General features: G+C 42.6%; 2 protein-coding genes across 2 annotated transcripts in view; one reads left to right on the forward strand and one right to left on the reverse strand.

The window, feature by feature from the left end:
* The window catches only part of SGCA (sarcoglycan alpha), a 69,481-nt gene extending 69,267 nt beyond the window's left edge, over window positions 1-214 (reverse strand). The window contains exon 1 of the mRNA XM_066586387.1: window positions 176-214. The gene's annotated coding sequence lies outside the window, so the exon portion shown is untranslated. The remainder of the gene's footprint in view (window positions 1-175) is intronic.
* Window positions 1-20,045, forward strand: part of PPP1R9B (protein phosphatase 1 regulatory subunit 9B) — a 32,205-nt gene extending 12,160 nt beyond the window's left edge. The window contains exons 2-10 of the mRNA XM_066586383.1: window positions 1,925-2,057; window positions 8,860-8,980; window positions 9,096-9,200; window positions 9,499-9,634; window positions 9,712-9,867; window positions 10,916-10,969; window positions 12,620-12,849; window positions 13,011-13,107; window positions 18,317-20,045. Coding sequence (XP_066442480.1) covers window positions 1,925-2,057; window positions 8,860-8,980; window positions 9,096-9,200; window positions 9,499-9,634; window positions 9,712-9,867; window positions 10,916-10,969; window positions 12,620-12,849; window positions 13,011-13,107; window positions 18,317-18,370 — 1,086 coding nt within the window. The 3' untranslated portion in view covers window positions 18,371-20,045. The remainder of the gene's footprint in view (window positions 1-1,924; window positions 2,058-8,859; window positions 8,981-9,095; window positions 9,201-9,498; window positions 9,635-9,711; window positions 9,868-10,915; window positions 10,970-12,619; window positions 12,850-13,010; window positions 13,108-18,316) is intronic.
* Window positions 20,046-20,280: the final 235 nt, after the last annotated feature.

Genomic DNA, 20,280 nt, shown 5'->3' on the forward strand with positions numbered 1-20,280 from the left:
GATAGATGATAGATAGATAGATAGATACCGTAGATAGATAGGAGATAGATAGATAGATAGATAGATAGATAGATAGATAGATAGATAGATTTGAGATAGATAGATAGGAGATAGATAGTAATATAGATAGAGGAGACAGACAGATACACACACACATACACATATATACACTTACCCCGACACTGCAGCTCCACGTTCAGCAGGAAGCAGGGGGCAGCACACGATCACAGTGCCGGCCCATGTGACTTCCTCCCTCCTCCTCATCTCCCCTTCTCTGCCGGGCTACACTGGGGCTGGCCGTTCTGCATGCAGCCTGATTGGAATCCTGCTGCACACAGAATGGCCACCCATTAATGCACTGAATGAGCATGTAGGTATGGCGGAGGGCGGCCTCGGGGCCCCCTGAGCGCAGGGGCCGGGTCGCCATGGCGACCCCAGCAACCCCTGACGCTACGCCTATGCACTGTGTTCTTATGCATGTTAGCAGCAGAGTAACAGTGTCTAAAAATTAGTGACATCAATTGGGCCTTATTACGTTTAATTTTTTTTGCGTGCCTGAAAAAACGCAATGAATACGCACACAACATGTAAAAAACTGCATACGCACTAAAAACACATATACCTTCGCAGTAAGCAATTGCATATTTCACAAGCTGCATACGCCTAAGTCAATGAACCTTAACCCTTTCCAATCCACTGTCTGACGCCTGAAGACATTCTGATTGAAGGCTGTACAGCTCCGATGTCGGAAGATGTCCGGCAGGGTATTCTTACTCTATATTACTGGCCGCTCAGTTGTCTGGGACCTCTGCAGCATGTCCCATACTGCAGTACTGGCTCTAGCCAGCAGATGGCGCCATTGTAAAATGGCAGAAAGAGAAAGCCCCCTAGGAAACCCTGAATCCATAATTGGATTGCAAAGGGTTAATGCTCATGTGTTTCTTACCAACGACCATAGTTATAATACACACAATGCCCCTGAGTGGCATTTTGTCCCATTTATCGAATGTTCAGCTCACCTCTAGGAGTTCCCAAGGGTGGGAATACCAAAGAGATAGCAGCTACTGGACCAGTAGAGGGGGTCCAGCTTTGGATGGCTCCATCATTTATTTTAATGGATGAGATCCCTTCTCCACAAACTGTACAATATAATTAATCAAGCATGTGAAAAACTAATCCAAGGATCGTGGGAAGTAGATGGAGGTGCAAACAAGGAAACAGTCGACCTTATCTGGACAGCTTTAGCAAGAGTGTGCCAAGGGGAAGACTTTTGGAGAATGTACCCACGGTGCCAAGTTGGTGCAAAGAAGTCATGATGTCCTGTAAGATACTAGGACAGGGTAGTGAATTGCGTCTTTGATTAGATAAATGAAAGCCAAGGAACTAATCTGGATTAAGGTTGTGGTGGTTTCGACCAGCACCAGAAGATGGACCTCATTTTAATATTTGATATGGGGTTCCCTGGTGGCTTGTCTCATGACCATCGTCCTAGCCCTGATAGGTTGCCCTATCATGGTGCCCAAAATGTTCCCTTTATGGGTGTAGATTTCTATTGATTTTTTTTCTTGGTGTGAGTCATCAGATAGATCTCACAAGAACTGTGTTTTATATTTGAGCAATTCGAGTCAAGTGACTATTTTCATGGTGTAAGATCAAGTCGTTGCTAAGCACTTAAACACACAAGGGGACGGACTGCTCTGAACAGTTACAGAAGGCTAGAAATATCTACAGTATCAACAGATACACAGATTAACACATAATGCAATATGGAGGTAACCAGTTCATTGCCCAAATAATCATAATTTACTGCTTCTCCAGTTATTTATGAATTTCAGGCATTTTCCAGTGAATTCCAATAGGATCAGGAAATAGTCTCATAATGTAAAATGAGCTTTTATGAAACTAATAGTTCTTACTCCAACAGGTGTTCAGCACATACTCTAATGAGGAATATGACCGACGTAACGATGATGTGGATCCTATGGCGGCCTCAGCGGAATATGAGCTTGAGAAGAGGGTGGAGAGGCTGGACCTCTTCCCAGTGGAACTGGAGAAAGGTGTGGAATTTAATATATTTGTTGAAACATTGCAAAATAATGTTCTATTCCCTTTACAATTTGTATATTTGACTCTAATCTCACATGTTTTAAGGAATTGTGATACTTTAAGCCACACCTCTAAAGAAACAAGGTCACACCCCTGCTTAACTCAAAAATTCTCAATAGACTTGGGGGAAAAGACAATGAAATGAAGCTTAAAATGAACAGGAAAATTGTCTTAGTGCCTCTGTAGTGGCCCATAGGGTCCTCGAGAATAGCCACACAATTATTGTCCTGTCACACCTGCCTATGTGCTTCAAGAAGGCATAGGTGTCGTATGTCAAAGAAACCCTGTTTCTCCCCTAAAAGCTTGGCAATAGCTGGCTGCTTATTGGCTGTATGTCATGCCCTCACTGATTGGTAGAGGGGTGGGAGTTAGAGCTCAGAGCGGGAAACAAGATAGTGAGCCTCTATGTTGAGCGGGAGGAGATGAGAGAAAGTGCAGGAGCAAGGCAGGAAGTGAAGGAGGAGTCAGAGCAGTCTGTAGAGAGTTCTGCTTAGGAGGTCATCAGAGGAGGACGTGCAGGGAGGAGGTCTGCAGTGCAAGCAGCTAAAGCAAGTGTTTCTCTTCAGGGAAGTCAGGATTAACCAGCTCCCTGATCTAACCAGCAGCGTGTAGGAGTAAGATTGAAGCCATTTCACTAAAACAGTGAGTTACACAAAACCCGGTGAATTCAAAGCGAGAGGTAGTAAAGCAGCCATCTTAGCTCTAATTTCAACACTTGGATAATCTTCTTCTATCATGTTTTCCCGACAATAAGACACTTTCTTGTATTAATTTTTCCCCAAAAGATGCACAGTGTCTTATTTTCAAGGGGGGAGGGTTATACTTACCTGGTCTGTGGCGTCCCGTTGCCTCGTGATGGTCTCCAGCGGCGCTGCAGCAAGCTGCAGTGTTCTCTGCGCTGACATCTCAGCTTCTTTCTGGTGACGGGGCTTTGAATACCCCGCCTACAGCAAAGCGAGTGCTGTGATTGGATCGAGCGCCAGCCAATCACAGCCGGTGCTCGTTGAGCCAATCACAGCCGGTGCTCGATGAGCCAACTTTTTTATCATGTGAGCCATATTCAACAGCTGCAAGTAGACAGATTAAATGTGGATGAATTTTCAAGATAATTTTCAAGGAAATTATCTTGAAAATTCATCTGATGCTGCCTGGTCTTTGCTTTACAATCCTGATGACTACTGGGTCGTGATCCGGACCAAACTGGGCTGTTGCATCCACCTGCTCCTCGCTACATAGACAGCAGAACAACTGAAACTGGATTGGAGAGAATCTATGTGAGTGCTGCTGTTGATGTTTATGGTTTACTAGATTAAATGTGGAGACCAAGAAAACCTAAAATGGGACACGTTTACAGATGACAACTTTAGTGTAATGTGTTGCTATATGTAAATACATCTTCAATCTCCTCAACAGGGAGGAAGCAAGGAAGGCTAGTGGGGCATATGTCTGGGGTGCTAAATGCCAGGAGTATCAACAAGACGTTCTGCTTTGGCAAGGGCATTTAGATACAAGGTTAAGATAGAAAACTGAATCTTTGCCCTTGGGGAAGAAACGTCTGGCTATGGCTGTATCTTCAATCACAGATTGGTTGAAGGAAGATATTGGTAGATATAGTACTTAAGTGGTACTTTACTACTTTACCAAAGAAAATAGGCATTTTATTGATTATGAATACACACTGGAAAAGATACTATATGTGTGACCTGTGCAACGTCACAAAAGCCCTACAGTATATACTAATAGTGGTATTCGCTAGTCACAGTTCATAGTGGATAGGCAAACCAGTGAGGGATTTTCTTGAGAGCCATAAATGTAGTGGTTTACAGCTTGCACCTAGTTGTCATCAAGTTGTTAGTTCAAAACAGGGGTCCAATATACTGTTCTTGCAAAGGAGCCTGTGTTATCAATATCACCCTGACTCTTGGCTCGGATCAGGAGCCACACTTCTGGAGGTCAATGAGTCTTTGTTTCCGAACTAGTGATGAGCGAACTTTTGAAAAGTTGGTTTGGCTGGTTCACCAAACGTTTGCAAAAAGCTTGGTTCGACCCAAGCTAGTTTAAAATCACAAAGGTGAGAGAAAAAATGTACAAAGACATAACTCACAGAAAAAGAAGCCAAATATGCATCCCCTCATACATTGCAGGACAGGCTCAATCACCATGTTCCCATTATAGCATGCAGAGAGCCAGATTGCAATATGACGGAGCAACTGTTCAATGCAGACTAAAATGCAGCCACTCAACTCAACCCAACCCAAATTGGAAGAGGGGCGACTGTAGACAAAATAGTCTGCACATGTGAACCGATACCAAAGATGTCAGCCAATAGATAAGTGCACCACACTATACAGGATTACAACCCATACTGGCAAAGCAGTGGATTGCCCTGTATCACCACAGTGCTCCACACTGGCATGACACCCGGGCTCCCTCAGCATCTATAGCAGACTGCACGCAAAAAAATACTGATAAATGTGGGTGTTAGTTTGCATTTTGGCCAAAACACATAAGCTGACGGGCCACAGCAAGGCCACTACGCATACGTCAAAACCTACGCTATCTCACTATTAACTAGATTAAAATCACAGAGGTGAGAGGAAAAATATACAAAGACATAACTCACAGAAAAAGAAGCCAAATATGCATCCCCTGATACGTTACAGGACAGGCTCAATCATCATGTTCCCTGATAGCATGCAGAGAGCCAGATTGCGATATCGGTCCAAGCTAGTTAGAGAAAACCAGAAGTTCACTGAAAAAAACTAAAACTGGTAAATAATAATACTGTCTAAAAATTATAAAGTGTTGTACCATAGTAGCCAATAGAGCAAAATGTGATTGCTCTCAGTAAAAAAAAAAAAAAAGTAATGGCTAACAAAAAGAGACAGTTTTATAGCAAGCTTTTGAATCCTAAGTAGATTCGAAAGCTAGCTGTAACATCGTCTCCTAGTGTTAGCCATTAAAACATAACACTGGCTATGAGCAATAAAAGACCTGTATAATACTCTCAGAGTGTTATACAGGTCTTTTATGGCTTTTAGACAGTGTTATACACCAGCGTTCAGGACTAGTGTTGAGTGAACTGTACCAGTAGAACCCTATTCCGGGTAGAACTTTTCTTAAATCTCAGATCGGGTTTGTGCTGAACTGGACTTTTAGCAAAGTTCGACTCGAAATAGTGATCTACTGTTTTGGTTTGCTCAACACTATCACTATTGGGGGCATACTCCTCCTCCTTGGTCTTAAGTATATGTGTGTGTGCCTTTGAGAACTGGATTATACCTATAGAGGTGCAGAGGCAGCAGTTGCACCTGGTCTCCAGTCCCTGAGGGGCCCAAACTTAGACCTCATTTACACTGACAGATGATCGCTCAAAACTCGCTCAAATGACAGTTTGAGTGACAGTTTTGAGCGATTATCTTTGCATAGTCTATAGTAGCTAAGTAGCTAGTAAAGAGCTATGCAGGCGATGCGGGACACTGTCGCTATCACTCGGCGAATGATACAGCTGTTCTGCATAAGCAAACAGCTGAATTGTTCTCCAAGATTACAGCTTGTGCCCCGCTGTAAACTACCAGCAGGACACGAGCTGAAAGAATCTTATAAGTACTGCCGACTGTGATAACAGCCTGCGCTGCTGATAAGAGTTCATCGCTCAATTCAAGAAAACTAGAATTGAATGATGAATGACTTGTGCACAAAACCTGCACAATGTCCGGCATTTAGATTCAACGGTTATCGCTAAAAAGATGGATTTGAACAAATTTTGAGCGAGAATCGCTGGGTCTAAATGGGCCTTTAAGCCATACATAAACGATGCCTGAATTTACGTTATACACTCATAAATAGGTGTGGCAATTTATGCAAATAACACGCAAATATATTCAAATTAGCATTTTTCTTTAGTTGTGCAGACTGAGGGACCTTTTATGCCCAGTTTACTTCTGAGTTAAAACCACTTTAACCTACTCTGGCTTTAAAAAGCCTTTCCACAATATGGACGTCCTAATGAACAGTCATTGAAATGTTAATATTTAATGTAAACCATGAGGCACACTAAGCTGCATCCATATGTTGTTTTGGATTTTAATGGAAAAACATGATCTATTCCTCCTTTTATTCCAACCAAGATATAATGTAAGAAATAGGATGTGAATCTGATCTGATTAATTCATCTACAATGGTTAATGATAGATAGATAGATAGATAGATAGATAGATAGATAGATAGATAGATAGATAGATAGGAGATAGATAGATAGATAAATAGGAGATAGATAGATAGATAGATAGATAGATAGATAGATAGATATGAGATAGATAGATAGATAGATATGAGATAGATAGATAGATATGAGATAGACAGACAGACAGATAGATAGATAGATAGATAGATAGATAGATAGATAGATAGATATGAGATAGATAGATAGATAGATATGAGATAGATAGATAAATAGATATGAGATAGATAGATATGAGATAGATAGATAAATAGATATGAGATAGATAGATATGAGATAGATAGATAGGAGATAGATAGATAGATATGAGGATAGATCGATAGATAGATATGAGATAGATAGATAAATAGATATGAGATAGATAGATATGATATAGATAGATAGATAGATAGATAGATGATAGATAGATAGATAGATAGATAGATAGATAGATAGATAGGAGATAGATAGATAGATAGATATGAGATAGATAGATAGATAGATAGGAGATAGATAGATAGATAGGAGATAGATAGATAGATAGATAGATAGATAGATAGATAGATAGATAGATATGAGATAGATAGATAGATAGATAGATAGATATGAGATAGATAGATAGATAAATAGGAGATAGATAGATAGATAGATAGATAGATATGAGATAGATAGATAGATAGATAGATAGATAGATATGAGATAGATAGATAGATATGAGATAGACAGACAGATAGATAGATAGATAGATAGATAGATATGAGATAGATAGATATGAGATAGATAGATAAATAGATATGAGATAGATAGATATGAGATAGATAGATAAATAGATATGAGATAGATAGATAGATATGAGATAGATAGATAGGAGATAGATAGATAGATATGAGGATAGATCGATAGATAGATATGAGATAGATAGATAAATAGATATGAGATAGATAGATATGATATAGATAGATAGATAGATGATAGATAGATAGATAGATAGATAGATAGGAGATAGATAGATAGATAGATATGAGATAGATAGATAGATAGATATGAGATAGATAGATAGATAGATATGAGATAGATAAATAGATATAAGATAGATAGATATGAGATAGATAGATAGATAGATAGATAGATAGATATGAGATAGATAGGAGATAGATAGATAGATGATAAAAGATAGATAGATAGATAGATAGATAGATAGATAGATAGATAGATAGATAGATAGATAGATATGAGATAGATAGAAATGAGATAAGTCTCAACAGACTATGATGCTTCCTGTGCCGGCTGTACATCAATTTTGGAAATCTACGGTGAATCAAATGTGGATTTGTGCTGTAATTTACACTCGTTTCTGGCATAAATTCTAATGAGTTGGATGTACTGTGGCCAAACCTACCCTTCCCGCAAGGCCCTGCCCACTTTTTACAAAAGTGGAAAAGAGGACGAAAAAGCTGAACTCTGGGGGACCCAACTAACCTGCTCAATGTGAGCAACAATCCCTTTTTCTACAGGAAGTTATTGATCCAGCATTGATACCTACTGGACACATCTACATTGGCTTGAACATATTCCTAAGGCTAGGTACACTATGGAATTCTATGGACAGCACATGGCCCCATTATAGCCTATGAGGTTATACCCACGGTCCGCATGAAAAACCCATAGTCATTGGGGTTGGAGCAGAAAATAAAATAGGCAGATAGGTGGCTTTGCTCCATTGAAATCAAAGGGAGGAAAGACGCCTATTACACTTTCAGCTCCGCAATGGAGCCATAAGTGTAATAAGCGGCTTCACTCCCATTGATTTCAATGGGAGCAAGGCTGCCTATTAGAGTTTCTGCTCTGACCCGAATGACAATGTCTAGCCCCATTGCAATGATAGCGGGTTGGGCAATCAGCTTATTGGCCGGGAATCCTGAGCGGTGGTCCCCAGCCAATCAACAATTAATGACCTGTCCTGAGGGTAGGTCATCAATAGTATTTGCTTGGAAAATCCCTTTAAGATTTGTGGTAGTCCAAGCCTCCTGTGCCAGGCCATCAGAAGCACAGGTGCCACACCCTTAAAGGGGTTGTCCGAGATATTTGTTTTTGTTAAAGTTGGAGAAGATTGTACAATTAAAAAGATATATATACTTCCTCATTCCTCACCGATCCAGCACCACCGCTCCAGTCTTCCATACTGGGCTTTGTTTACATGGCTGCAGTGTTCAGATATCTGTATACACATGTGACCGCTGCAGGGAACTTTCAGGGGTTCCGCCATAACAATAAGGTTGAGAATTTTATAATATTTAGTATTGGGAAGTAACAACCACTATGGGCACCATTATAGTTCCCATAAGAATTATCAATCAACTCATGAATGAATGACTCCATCCAGAATTGCCCAAAACATTTGGTCACCAATTTCTATGCCCAATCACTGGGACCCTCCTATGGAACGTAATGGTTAGACCCCTTTTTTTACTATATCTTTGGTCTTACTGTTTTGGTAGTATTGAATGTAATCCTTTTATTTCCTCTCACAGACTCTGAGGGTCTTGGAATCAGTATTATTGGGATGGGGGCTGGAGCAGACATGGGTCTCGAAAAGCTTGGAATATTTGTCAAGACTGTGACTGAAGGTGGAGCGGCCCACCGGGATGGAAGGTATTGTCTTGCAATATGCTGCTATTTCCATAATATAATATAGAATTTATGTACCCGTCTTTATCAGTGATCCTAGACACTTCATATGACAAAGGCTCTAAATATTCTTCAACAGGATCCAGGTGAATGACCTTTTGGTGGAAGTTGATGGGACAAGCTTGGTTGGGGTTACGCAGTCCTTTGCAGCTTCAGTCTTGAGGAATACCAAGGGACGTGTGAGGTGAGGTATACTCTGCAACAGTGCTACGCAGACTTTGCTCCCCATGCCTCATAAGTATGGCAACCAGAAAATCACCACCATATGCTAGTGGTGGCCACTCAAGCAAGAGTTATTCAACTTGAAAGTAATTGGCTTGAGTTTCACCATCATCTTGTAGGACTCCTCATTAAATACAGCTGATGTCCGAGGCAAGATGTATTTGGTGGCTTAATATTGTCTTGTCTCATGACATTTCATCTTCTTGCCAATATTATCGGTCCTATCCCTATATGTGCCTCATGATGTTGATCTTCACCAGGTTTTTAATTGGGCGAGAAAAACCAGGGGAGCAGAGTGAGGTTGCCCAACTCATTCAACAGACACTGGAACAGGAGAGGTGGCAAAGGGAGAACATGGAACAACGTTATAATCAGTGTAATGAGGATGACGAGGAGGTGAGTGGGGCTTTCATAAGATGTGAAAATGAAGCTCTAATGCATGTATGGTGCTACCTAAGCTAAATTTGCTTTAGACAGGGGAATATGCCACAGACGAGGAAGATGAGGAGATGAGCCCTATGTTTCCAGGAGGTGATCTGGCAATTGAAGTTTTTGAGTTACCCGAAGGAGAAGATGCCTTGTCCCCAGTGGAGATGGATCCTGAGAAACTAGTGCACAAGTTCAAAGAGGTAAAAATCACATAGATCATACACTACCTTACCAAAAGTACTTGGACATCTGAGCAAGAATGAAAAGTAGTATTTATTTCCATAGGTTAATACTTAGTGGGGCTCCTTTGGCCCTAATGACATCAGATACTCTCCGTGGAATACTTTCTACTAACATCTGATGGCATTTCCCTCCTACAAATTTGCAGAAAAAATGGATGCTGTTCATATTTTTTGACACAACATTCCAGTTGTTCCAAAGATGTTTAGTAGGGTTCAGGTTGGACTCCAATCGTGGAACATCCATATCCTCAAACCAACATAAAACAGTGTTGGATTTCTGGCAAGGCTCGTTGTCTTGTTGGAAGTATGGCTGACCATTCCCAGAGTATTGTCACATTGTCGGCAGTACATTATTGTCTAGAATGTCATGGTCCACCTCCGTGGTCGTGGTTCTTGTCACTACAACCAACGGACCAAGACCATGCCATGTAAACCATCCCCAGACCATAATAGAGCCTCCACCGTACGTAACGTTTGGCACAACACACTTAGGCAGAAGGTGTTCTCCACACCTGGGTACATCCATCTGATAAGAAGATGGAGTAGCATGATTCGCCACTTCATATGAAACAATGCCTCTGCAGTGCCACCTATTGGAAGGCAGCATCCCTGCAAGTCCATGTCAGACTTTTTAAACAAGCCTTGTAACAATGTGAAGTGTGAGCAAAAGCCAGAATAACCAAGCACAGACAGCTGTTTCAAGGGCATTGCCCCTTATCAGTGTGCAGAAGGTTTCTGGCTTTATATGTAGGTCAGGAAGAGTGCACAGTGGCATAACCCGTATATCCAATGGGGTTCCCATTACAAACAATGGCTGACACCTCCAAGAATTGGCAGCTTTATGTAACCTGAGTTAGAACTCCTGACATGATAATAAGACACAATCCATTCTACTAATAGGGGGGGGTTCAAATACTTTTGGTAGGACAGTGTACAATGTTCGCTGTTTTCACTGCTGGTTGTCCATATAGTGGTTTACATCTTTGGGGTTTCTTTTCGTATTCAGTTGCAGATAAAGCATGCTGTCACCGAAGCTGAGATCCAACAGCTCAAGAGGAAGGTGAGATGAAAGTGTTACTTATTGTTTCACTCCAACAAATCAACCATCCAAGAACAAAGGGATGATACTTTGATGAGTTTGCTAATATTATGATGTCTGTTGTGGTGGAGAGTCTTCTTTAGGTTCATGTCATTCATGGAGAAGTGGTATAGTATGAGGTCAACTTAAAATGATGCTCTCCTCCCAATGTGTCCCATGACAGGGCAACTTCTATGGTATTTATTACCCCTCCATTATATCCATACACTAGATCTTAACCCCTTGAGTGGCACGCCCGGAAAATTTCCGGGGACGAGCTCCACTGCTCATAGCAACATAGCCCGGAAGATTTCCGGGCTATGTATCACTATGGGAGCTGCAGAGCACAATGCCACAAGCTGTGACAGTGTGCTCTGCCTGCACAGACCCACACAGAGCAGTGCAAGGGCTTTGAAAAACCAGCAGAAGATATTGCCGATATGTCGGCAATGTCCTGCTTTGTTTACAGGTTGCCATAGAGATCATCGGCTTGTCAGAAGCAAGCCGATAGTCTCTGTGGCAGGGAGAGCTGGTTGTTAGCTGTCAGAGGACAGCTAGGTACCTGCTCTTACAGCAGAGATCAGAGAAAACCTCCGATCTCTGCTGTGTTAACCCTTTACATGCTGCAGTCTATGTGACTGCAGCATGTAAAGGGCTGTCACTGCAGCATGTAAAGGGCTGTCACCATCGGACCCCCGGAATGTGATCAGGGGTCCTGATGGGTCCCTGTGGAAGTCCCCTAAAGGGACAAAAAAAAATTTTTTTTTTAAATTAAAAAAAAAGTAAAAAAATTATTAAAAAAAAACACTTGTCTCCCTTTACTTTGTAAAAAATCAAAAATACAATCACACATGTGGTATCCATGCGTCGTAATGACCCCGAGAAGGAAGTTAATACATTATTTAACCCCTTAATGACATGGCCCCTTTTTTTCTTTTTTCCCCATTTCTTTTTTTCCTCCCCCCTGTTTAAAAAATCACAACTTGTCCCGCAAAAAACAAGCCCTCATATGGCCATGTCAATGGAAAAATGAAAAAGTTATGGCTCTTGAGACGCAACTGCAAAACTAGTTGAAATTCAATGATTAGACCATTTTAAAAAACCTGCCCTGGTGGGCACGACAGGGTGGTAGGAAACCTGCCACTCAAGGGGTTAAAGGAGGTTGCACAGTTGTAAACTATTGTTGGCCTATCCTTAGACAGGGGTCCATCACACAGGATCCCCACTGATCATCTCTTCGCTGGGCTAATGCACTTGTGCACTGAGCTGATTTCTGCAGTAAGCAGATTGCTCCATTCCCACTGTAGTGGTCAGGATTGGTATTGCAGGCATTCACTTCAATGGGAACTTTGCCTGCAATACCAAATCTGATCACAGTAGTAGGAACAGAGCTGTATGATTCCTGCAGAAATTAGCTAAGTGTATGAGCGCACCAGACGAGTGACCAGGTAATCGTCGGTGCTCCTGCTTGTCAGACCCCTACTGATCAACTATTGATGGCTTATCCTAAAAATACGCTGTCAGTAGTTTACAACTGGACAGCCTCTTTAAATTTAGAGGGGTGTCTTAGACCAGATTGCCAAGCCTTTCATACTTGCATCCTTTCTGACACATTTGGCTCCCTGTCTGTAGTTGGCTGGTCTGGAACAAGAACGTTCTCGTTGGCGGATGGAAAAAGTCCAGCTACAACAAAGCGTCCAGGAGAACAGGGATCGTGTAGAGAAGCTGCAGGGGTACTGGATGGAGGCTCAGAGCTTGTGCCAGGCTGTAGATGAGCACCTAAAAGAGACCCAAGCCCAACACCAGGGACTAGAGCGCAAGTACAGTAAAGCCAAAAGGTTAATCAAGGAGTACCAGCAAAAGTAAGTAACCACCTTGGGTTGAGCTTTTAGTCTTGGGTTGAGCGTCTAGTCTTCTGATACTAGACTTTGAGATGAGCCTCAGGTTTTAACATTTGATGACTTTGCCTAGGAACCAGGACAGGTGTATCACGTTGTAAGATATTCCACAATTTTCTCTCCAGGGAACTGGACTTCATAAAAAAAGAGGAAATGCAGAAGCAAGCACTGGAAGAAGTGGAAACTGCACACGCGGCAGAGATCCAGAAACTACAGGAGAAGGTTGTTATAAATATACTAGTAATTATTAGGAAATTATAGTACCAGTGTTTCTGGTGGCGCAATGCGCCAAAACACAGCTCTGCTACATGCATGTCACACACACAGCTTTGCACCAACACAGCTCTGCTACATGCACGTCACACACACAGCTTTGCTACGTGCACGTCACATACACAGCTATGCTACATGCATATCACATACGCAGCTCTGCTACATGCACGTCACACACACACAGCTCTGCTACATGCATGTCACACACACAGCTCTGCTACCTGCATGTAACACACACACAGCTCTGCTACGTGCATGTCACACACAGCTCTGCTACGTTGCTTTCACATATGAGCTGCATGTGATTTACGAACTTCAGCTGGTGGCCGAGGTGAAATTGTGGCTTGTCGCTGTGTCATGTAAGCTGCATTAGCTTCACTGTGGTGTTGAAGCCTCTGTGGTTTCATGTTTACACGACAGCGATGGTTAGTTTCAACACTGGGCAACGGTTGACGATAAGATGAGGGCTGGACTGGTGTTAGCGGCATTAGCACTGGAGATGACCTGATATCACATTCAGGAGATGTGAAGACAGTGAGGAAGGACTATGCTTAACTGTTGTTGGTCATTATGCAGTGCCGGCTATGTATGTGGACATATGTAAGGTGTCATTTATTGGAGTCTCCACAAAGGTGTGCAGCTGTCTCACAACCAGTTACAAACTTCCAGACTGAATACTGGTGTATCCATAGCAACTGATGTGATCAGGGGTGGGGCTAAGAGCCGGTAACCTACATTCACAGGTGCTGTCAGGCTCTGCATTCAACTCACACACACACGGACAGACAAGTGGTCAATAGCACTTTGATATGAATCTATTGTAATACCCAATCACATTCACAACAGTGTTCTTAAAGGGTACCTGTGAGCAGAACATTCGCTAAATTATGCCCTGCTCAACAAAGAACAATATACACCAAATGGCCACTTTATTTGAGCCCCCTCGGCCATTTCACTATTGGAGCTTAATTTTTGTAATGCACTTATTGACCTAAATGGGTAATTCTGTTCACAAGAAGCGCACCATTATAGGCAATGCTGCAACTTCATTACATGAGCTGTTGGTCAGTGAAACAAAATCGAGCTTGTGAACAGACACATTGACTTTAATGGGTCCAAGATCTGTGCGAGTTCTATCAGTTTCAAATTCAGACAGAACTCAGACATTAAAATCACCCACGTGAATTCGTCCTTAAAGTAATCTTGAATTCTGCAGTCACCTTCCTGTGTGTCTTCCCCTAACAGCATTGCGTGCTCCAGCTCAAATATGCTTCTGTACCCTCTTGCAACTTTTTTTATTTTATAAAGGGGCATAATGCACGCAGCCCTTTAACCAAAATAGATTAGCAGTCAATCAACTCACTCAGAGACCACCACTGTCTTTGAGTTAACTCATAGTCATCAAGGTGGAAGCACATGAGGTTAGTTACATGTTAAGAAAAAGTTGTAGGAGGGTGAGTGCAACTCAATACACTGTCCTACCAAAAGCAATTGGACACCTGAGCAAGAATAAAAAGTAGTATTTATTTCCTTATGGTAATACTTAGTGGGGCTGGTGGTGATAGAACTGCTCCTGTCCTCCTTCTCCTACTTTTGCCAGGTTTCCTCCTCCTTCTCACAAAACAAAAATTGTCTCAAGCACAAGAAACATCTGTAGCTCTACAGCCTTTCCTTGGGGAAGGGCCGTGCTTGGCTGTTTTGCTCACCTGGTAGTATTTGTCTTTTGCACACCTTGTGTCTTGTGTAGCAAACCTTTTGTTAGCTCTACAGCTGTTCCTTGGAGCAGGCCCGTGCTTGAGTGTTGTGTTCACCCGGCAGAACTTGTCCTTGCAAAATTTATGACATTGTTTTTAAAGCAAGCAGGGCACCAGCTGTCTTCCTTGGCACATTTTTTGATCTAGGAGACCCTATGTGGGCCTTCTTTTGTTTTCAGTGACACTCCTGTGCCACGATTAACCTCTATACCCTTGTACACTATTCTGACCAATTTTTGAGAGGAGCACAGTATTCCCCAGATGTATTCCTATGCAATTTTGGGGACTTTGGCTGCATTGGGGACCTTCTGGAGAGCAAATTAGTGTACCTGATTAATTACTTTAATGGAAGTCACAATGATTTTCGTGAAATTGGACCAATACCAATTAATCCACTACATTGCTCATGACTACTGACGAGTTCTCTAAAAGAAGATGGACACTGTTTATATTTCCTAAACTGACATTCGAGTTCATCCCAAATATGTTCAGTAGGTTCAGGTCGGACTCTGTGTAGCAGGTCCTGTCGTGGAACATCCATATACTCGAACCAATGTAAAAAGGCATTGGATTTGTGACAAGGCAAGTTGTCTTGTTGGAAGTCTGGCCGACCATTCCCAGAGTATTATCACATTGTCAGCAGCACTATTGTCTAAAATATCAGGGTACACCTCCGTGTTCATGGTTCTTGCCACTACAACCAACGGACCAAGACCATGCCATGTAAACCATCCCCAGACCATAATAGAGCCTCCACCATACGTAACGATTGGCACAACACACTTGGGCAGAAGGTGTTCTCCACATCTGGGTACATCCATCTGATAAGAAGATGGAGTAGCATGATTCGTCACTTCATATGAAACAATGCCTCTGCAGTGCCACCTATTGGAAGGCAGCATTCCTGCAAGTCCATGTCAGACTTTTTAAACAAGCCTTGTAAAAATGTGAAGTGTGAGCAAAAGCCAGAATAACCAAGCACAGACAGCTGTTTCGGGAGCATTGCCCCTTATCAGTGTGCAGAAGGTTTCTGGCTTTATATGTAGGTCAGGAAGGGTATCGTTTCTCCTCACTAGAAGGTTTGAGGAGACGTATAAGGCCATCCATGCTCCTCTGGGAAATATGCAAATGAGAAGATGGAACAATACCTCTGTGGCGTCGCCTATTGGAAAGCAGCATTCCTGCAAGTAAAGCTCAGACTTCGACTTGCAGGAATGCTGCCTTCCAATAGGTGGCGCTGCAGAGTTATTGTATCATCTCCCTTTTGCATATTTCCCAGAAGAGCATGGATGGCCTTATAAGTCTACTCACACCTTCTAGATGCTCTCCTTAGACTGGTTTCACACTTGTGATAAAATTGTGCGCTGCGAGAGTGAGTGGAAATGCAGAATTATGAAACCCATGCTTTTCAATGGTTTCCTTCACATTTGTGATGTTTTCATTCACGCAATGTCGCGTGAAGAAAAAAATTGCGGCATGTCCTATGTTTCTGCATTTTGCTTTTTGTAAATCTCCATATTTCCCTATGGAGCCTCCTTTTTATCGCATCGCAGCGCAAGAACTTGCGATTTTCGTGTGATGTCTCTTTAACATTAGAAAGTCCTACTAAGGGCTCCTTTCCACTGGCGATAGCGATATTGCTGCGAGAAAATCGCAATGTTAAAATCGCATCGCAACGCTGCTATATCGCAAGCTTTTGCGCTGCGATGCGAGACATCTGGTTTTCCATTGCACTGTATGGGCGACAGAATAATGCAAAACGCTGAAACAATCCTCCTGCTGCGAATTTTATTCCTCGCATCGCAGCTAGTGGAAAGGCTGTCATAGAACAACATGTGTGGGACTTTCTTGTGAGAGCTCGCACTCTCGCATCGCACTGAAAACGTGCAATTACCTCGCCAGTGGAAAGGATCCCTAAGGGCTCCTGCACACTGGCGTTTTTCTAGCGCGTTTTTTTCACACGATATTGCAGCGTTTTTTTTCACGTGATTGTCAATGGGACTCTCTAATGTTAAAAAAACGCATCACAAAAATTGCAAAGCACCAACTTGCGATGCGTTTTTAACATTAGAAAGTCCCATTGACAATCGCGTGAAAAAAACGCAGCGATATTGCGTGAAAAAAACGCACAAGAAAACCACAAGTGTGCAGGAGCCCTAACTTTCGCACTAAAAAAAAACCCTCAAAAATCACAAGCGGCAGCGATGTCTTTGCAAGAAAAAGCAGCTCTGATGCTCAAAAATCACGGGAAAAAAGACGCGATTTTGCCACGATTTTTTTGCAGCAAAATCTTGATTGCCAGAGTGAAACGACCCTTAAGGAGAAACGATATAGTCCATAGAGTGTTCTACAATTGTTTAAATGTCTAATGGCAGGGGCATAACTATAGAGGGTGCAGGGGATGCGGTTGCACCCAGGCCCCGGAGCCTTAGGGGGCCCATAAGGCCTCTCTTCTCCATATAGGGAGCCCAGTACTATGAATAAAGCATTATAGTTGGGGGCCCTGTTACAGGTTTTGCATTGGGGCCCCTGAGCCTTTACTTACGCCCCTGTCTAATGGCAATGCTCTTTGCACCAATGTAGATGGGGCGATGCATTGAGTTTCATGGTGGATGGCTTTTGTGCAGCGGCATAACCCGTCCATCCAATAGCGGGTAGTTTTCCTCCCAAACTATGTCTGACACCTCCGAGGGTTGGCAGCTCTATGTAACCTGGTTTAGGACATATGACCAGCTAAAACCCCATTTACACTGATAGATGATCGCTCAAAAGTTTTGAGCGATCATCTTTGCTTACTTCATAGTAGCTAATTAGCTATAGAATATGCAAGCAGAGCCAGACACCACCGCGGCCTCTAATAGAAGAATAGAGCTGCTTTGCATAAACAAACAGCTGTATTCTTCTACACTCTGACTGCCAGTGTTCCCGCTGTGAATTCACAGCAGGACACAGGCACAGAGAATCTTATCAGCGCAGCTGGCTGACAACAGCCTGCTCCGCTGATAACAGCTGATTCCACCAAGTTATTATTCAGTTATCAACGACTCGTGCACAAAAACTCCACGATGTCCCTGCATTTAGACAGAACGAGAATGGCTCAAAAGACGGCTTTGAGTGATTTTTGAGTAATTCTCTTTGTGTCTAAAAGGGCCTTAATATGATACGATCCGTTCTACTGATAAGGTGTGTAAATACTTTTGGCTGGATAGTGTATGTTAAATTCATCCTAAGGTGGATCCTCTAAAGCCTCGATGATAAGCTACAGAACCCATCCTTGTCCATTTTGAACTATATGGTTGAGTTATGAGACCCACTTCCGACACCCCCTCCCCTATTATCCTTATTATGCTTCTATATTCCATATCCCTAATGCCTCAAATAATTGTCCTTTTTCTTCCTGCCAGGTCTCAGAATTAGAGAAGAAGCTCACCACCCTCCAGTGTTCCACCCCTACTTAGTTTGGATGTTACGAAGAACAGGGAATGTTGGGCAGGAGTTGGGCGCCGCTTGTCCACTCCTGCAGAATTTCTGCCCCCAGTGATGGAACTACAGCTATTTGCCCCCCTTCCCATAGCTCATTTACTACCCCAACAAATAATTCGGGGGGGTTGAAGTACTATTCACTGGGATGCTGACAAGTGATTGTCGTTCTTTGTTGATATCTAACTGGGCAACGATGGATACCAACTGGATGTATTGCGGCTACAGTGCCACGGCCTGAGTCTTCATACCAACCATGTATTTATGTCGACATCAGGCCTCCGTAACGGAACTTGGGGCAAGTTATCTTATTTGGCGACCCCAATGGCTGTATCTTAAAGAGGACATTGAAATGACTGGGGTCTTTAACCCCCCTAGTGGCCTAAGCAGTGACTGCAGCCTCTCTACCTGGATTTTGCGTGTCTCTGTGCTGTGTTTGTGCTGGTGGTCTCTGTCTATTACCTGCCCTTGGTATCTGAAGAACAGTGTGTACCACACACCATCACCCACCCCAAACTTTTATTTACCATTTGTGATTTCCCGACCGCTCTTCCCAAGTGTGACTAAGGCAAGTGTGCGAAAGCGTAACTCCTACCCACATCGGAAGACGCCATTTTGTTTTAGAACCAACATCAACTCACCTACCAACGTCATGGGGGCACGAAGTACGCATTGGCTGATGCTTCTGTAATTCATCCTTGGTAGGTTGGTAGATGCCATCAACATGACTATTGGTTCTACCCATAAAACGGCCGATTCTTTTGGCGTGCAGATATTAGCTACGTAGCGATGAGCATACGATGGTAAGCTGAGTATGCATGCAAGTGGTTAGAGCGTGCACAGTATGCACAGGGTAATGTCTGTATACCAGGATAAATGCATTCGCTTTCTTTTGCTATAGAGCATACTTCTGAAATATGCGCATATTGTAACATATACGTATATTTCGCGGGAAGTACCCCAAAACTCTTAATTTTTGGATGGCACCCATTACCCATGCCAGGAGGTGTGTGCACGACTGGCTTGTGCATTCCACAGAGCAGCGACGGTGAGAGGTATGTATGTGTGTTGTGTGTGTATACAGATATATATACACTATACATCTATATACACAGGCGTGCCAGCTTGTCACATCTCAGCTGTATATAGCTTTGTATACCTGTGAGTCAATCTCCGCATCGCCGGGTCTTGAAATCTCTGAATCCGTAACCGCACACGCAGTGCTAGTAACGTAAAGCCACTATTTCTGGCAAGGAAGCTGCCGGCAGCCATGTTTGTAACTGGTTAAACCCTTCCTGTTACAGTCGATGACTTTATGAGAGCGATGACAAGAAAAAATGAGCCTGATGGCATTGGGTTGGCATTTGCCATGGAGAAAATTGGCACTGTCCTTAAAGAGAAGGGGTTATTTGTATATTTTGAACAATGGATGCATGGGGTGAGAAGGACTGCCACTAGGGGGAGTGAGTGAGTCAGGGAGGTTGAGTGATACTGTGCCAAATTACTATCTGTCTATTTATTGGTCTGTGGAAACGAAAGGAAGGAATGATGTATATATGACGTGAACTCATTGTGGGGAGAAGGAACTGGAAGCGTTTTGGGGATTATGAACTGGATCAAAAAAAAAAAGGAAGTTTGACATTAAACAGACTCAAATAATTCTCGTTTTGTCATTATTTAGAAAATGTACAAGGAAAAGTGTAAAACAATGGGGAAAAAGATAATTAAACTTCAAGGTTTCGTGATTTTATACCATAACAGCGACTACCACCTATGAAGTGCATTCATGTTCTAAGGTCTCCTAATTTTTTTCTAAAAATACTACTTACTCCAAAAAGTTGAAACATGCACATTTTTCACTATGTTAATGCCATGATCGCATGGCCGC

Source organism: Eleutherodactylus coqui, chromosome 13 (assembly GCF_035609145.1).
Source record: "Eleutherodactylus coqui strain aEleCoq1 chromosome 13, aEleCoq1.hap1, whole genome shotgun sequence".
Taxonomy (NCBI): domain Eukaryota; kingdom Metazoa; phylum Chordata; class Amphibia; order Anura; family Eleutherodactylidae; genus Eleutherodactylus; species Eleutherodactylus coqui.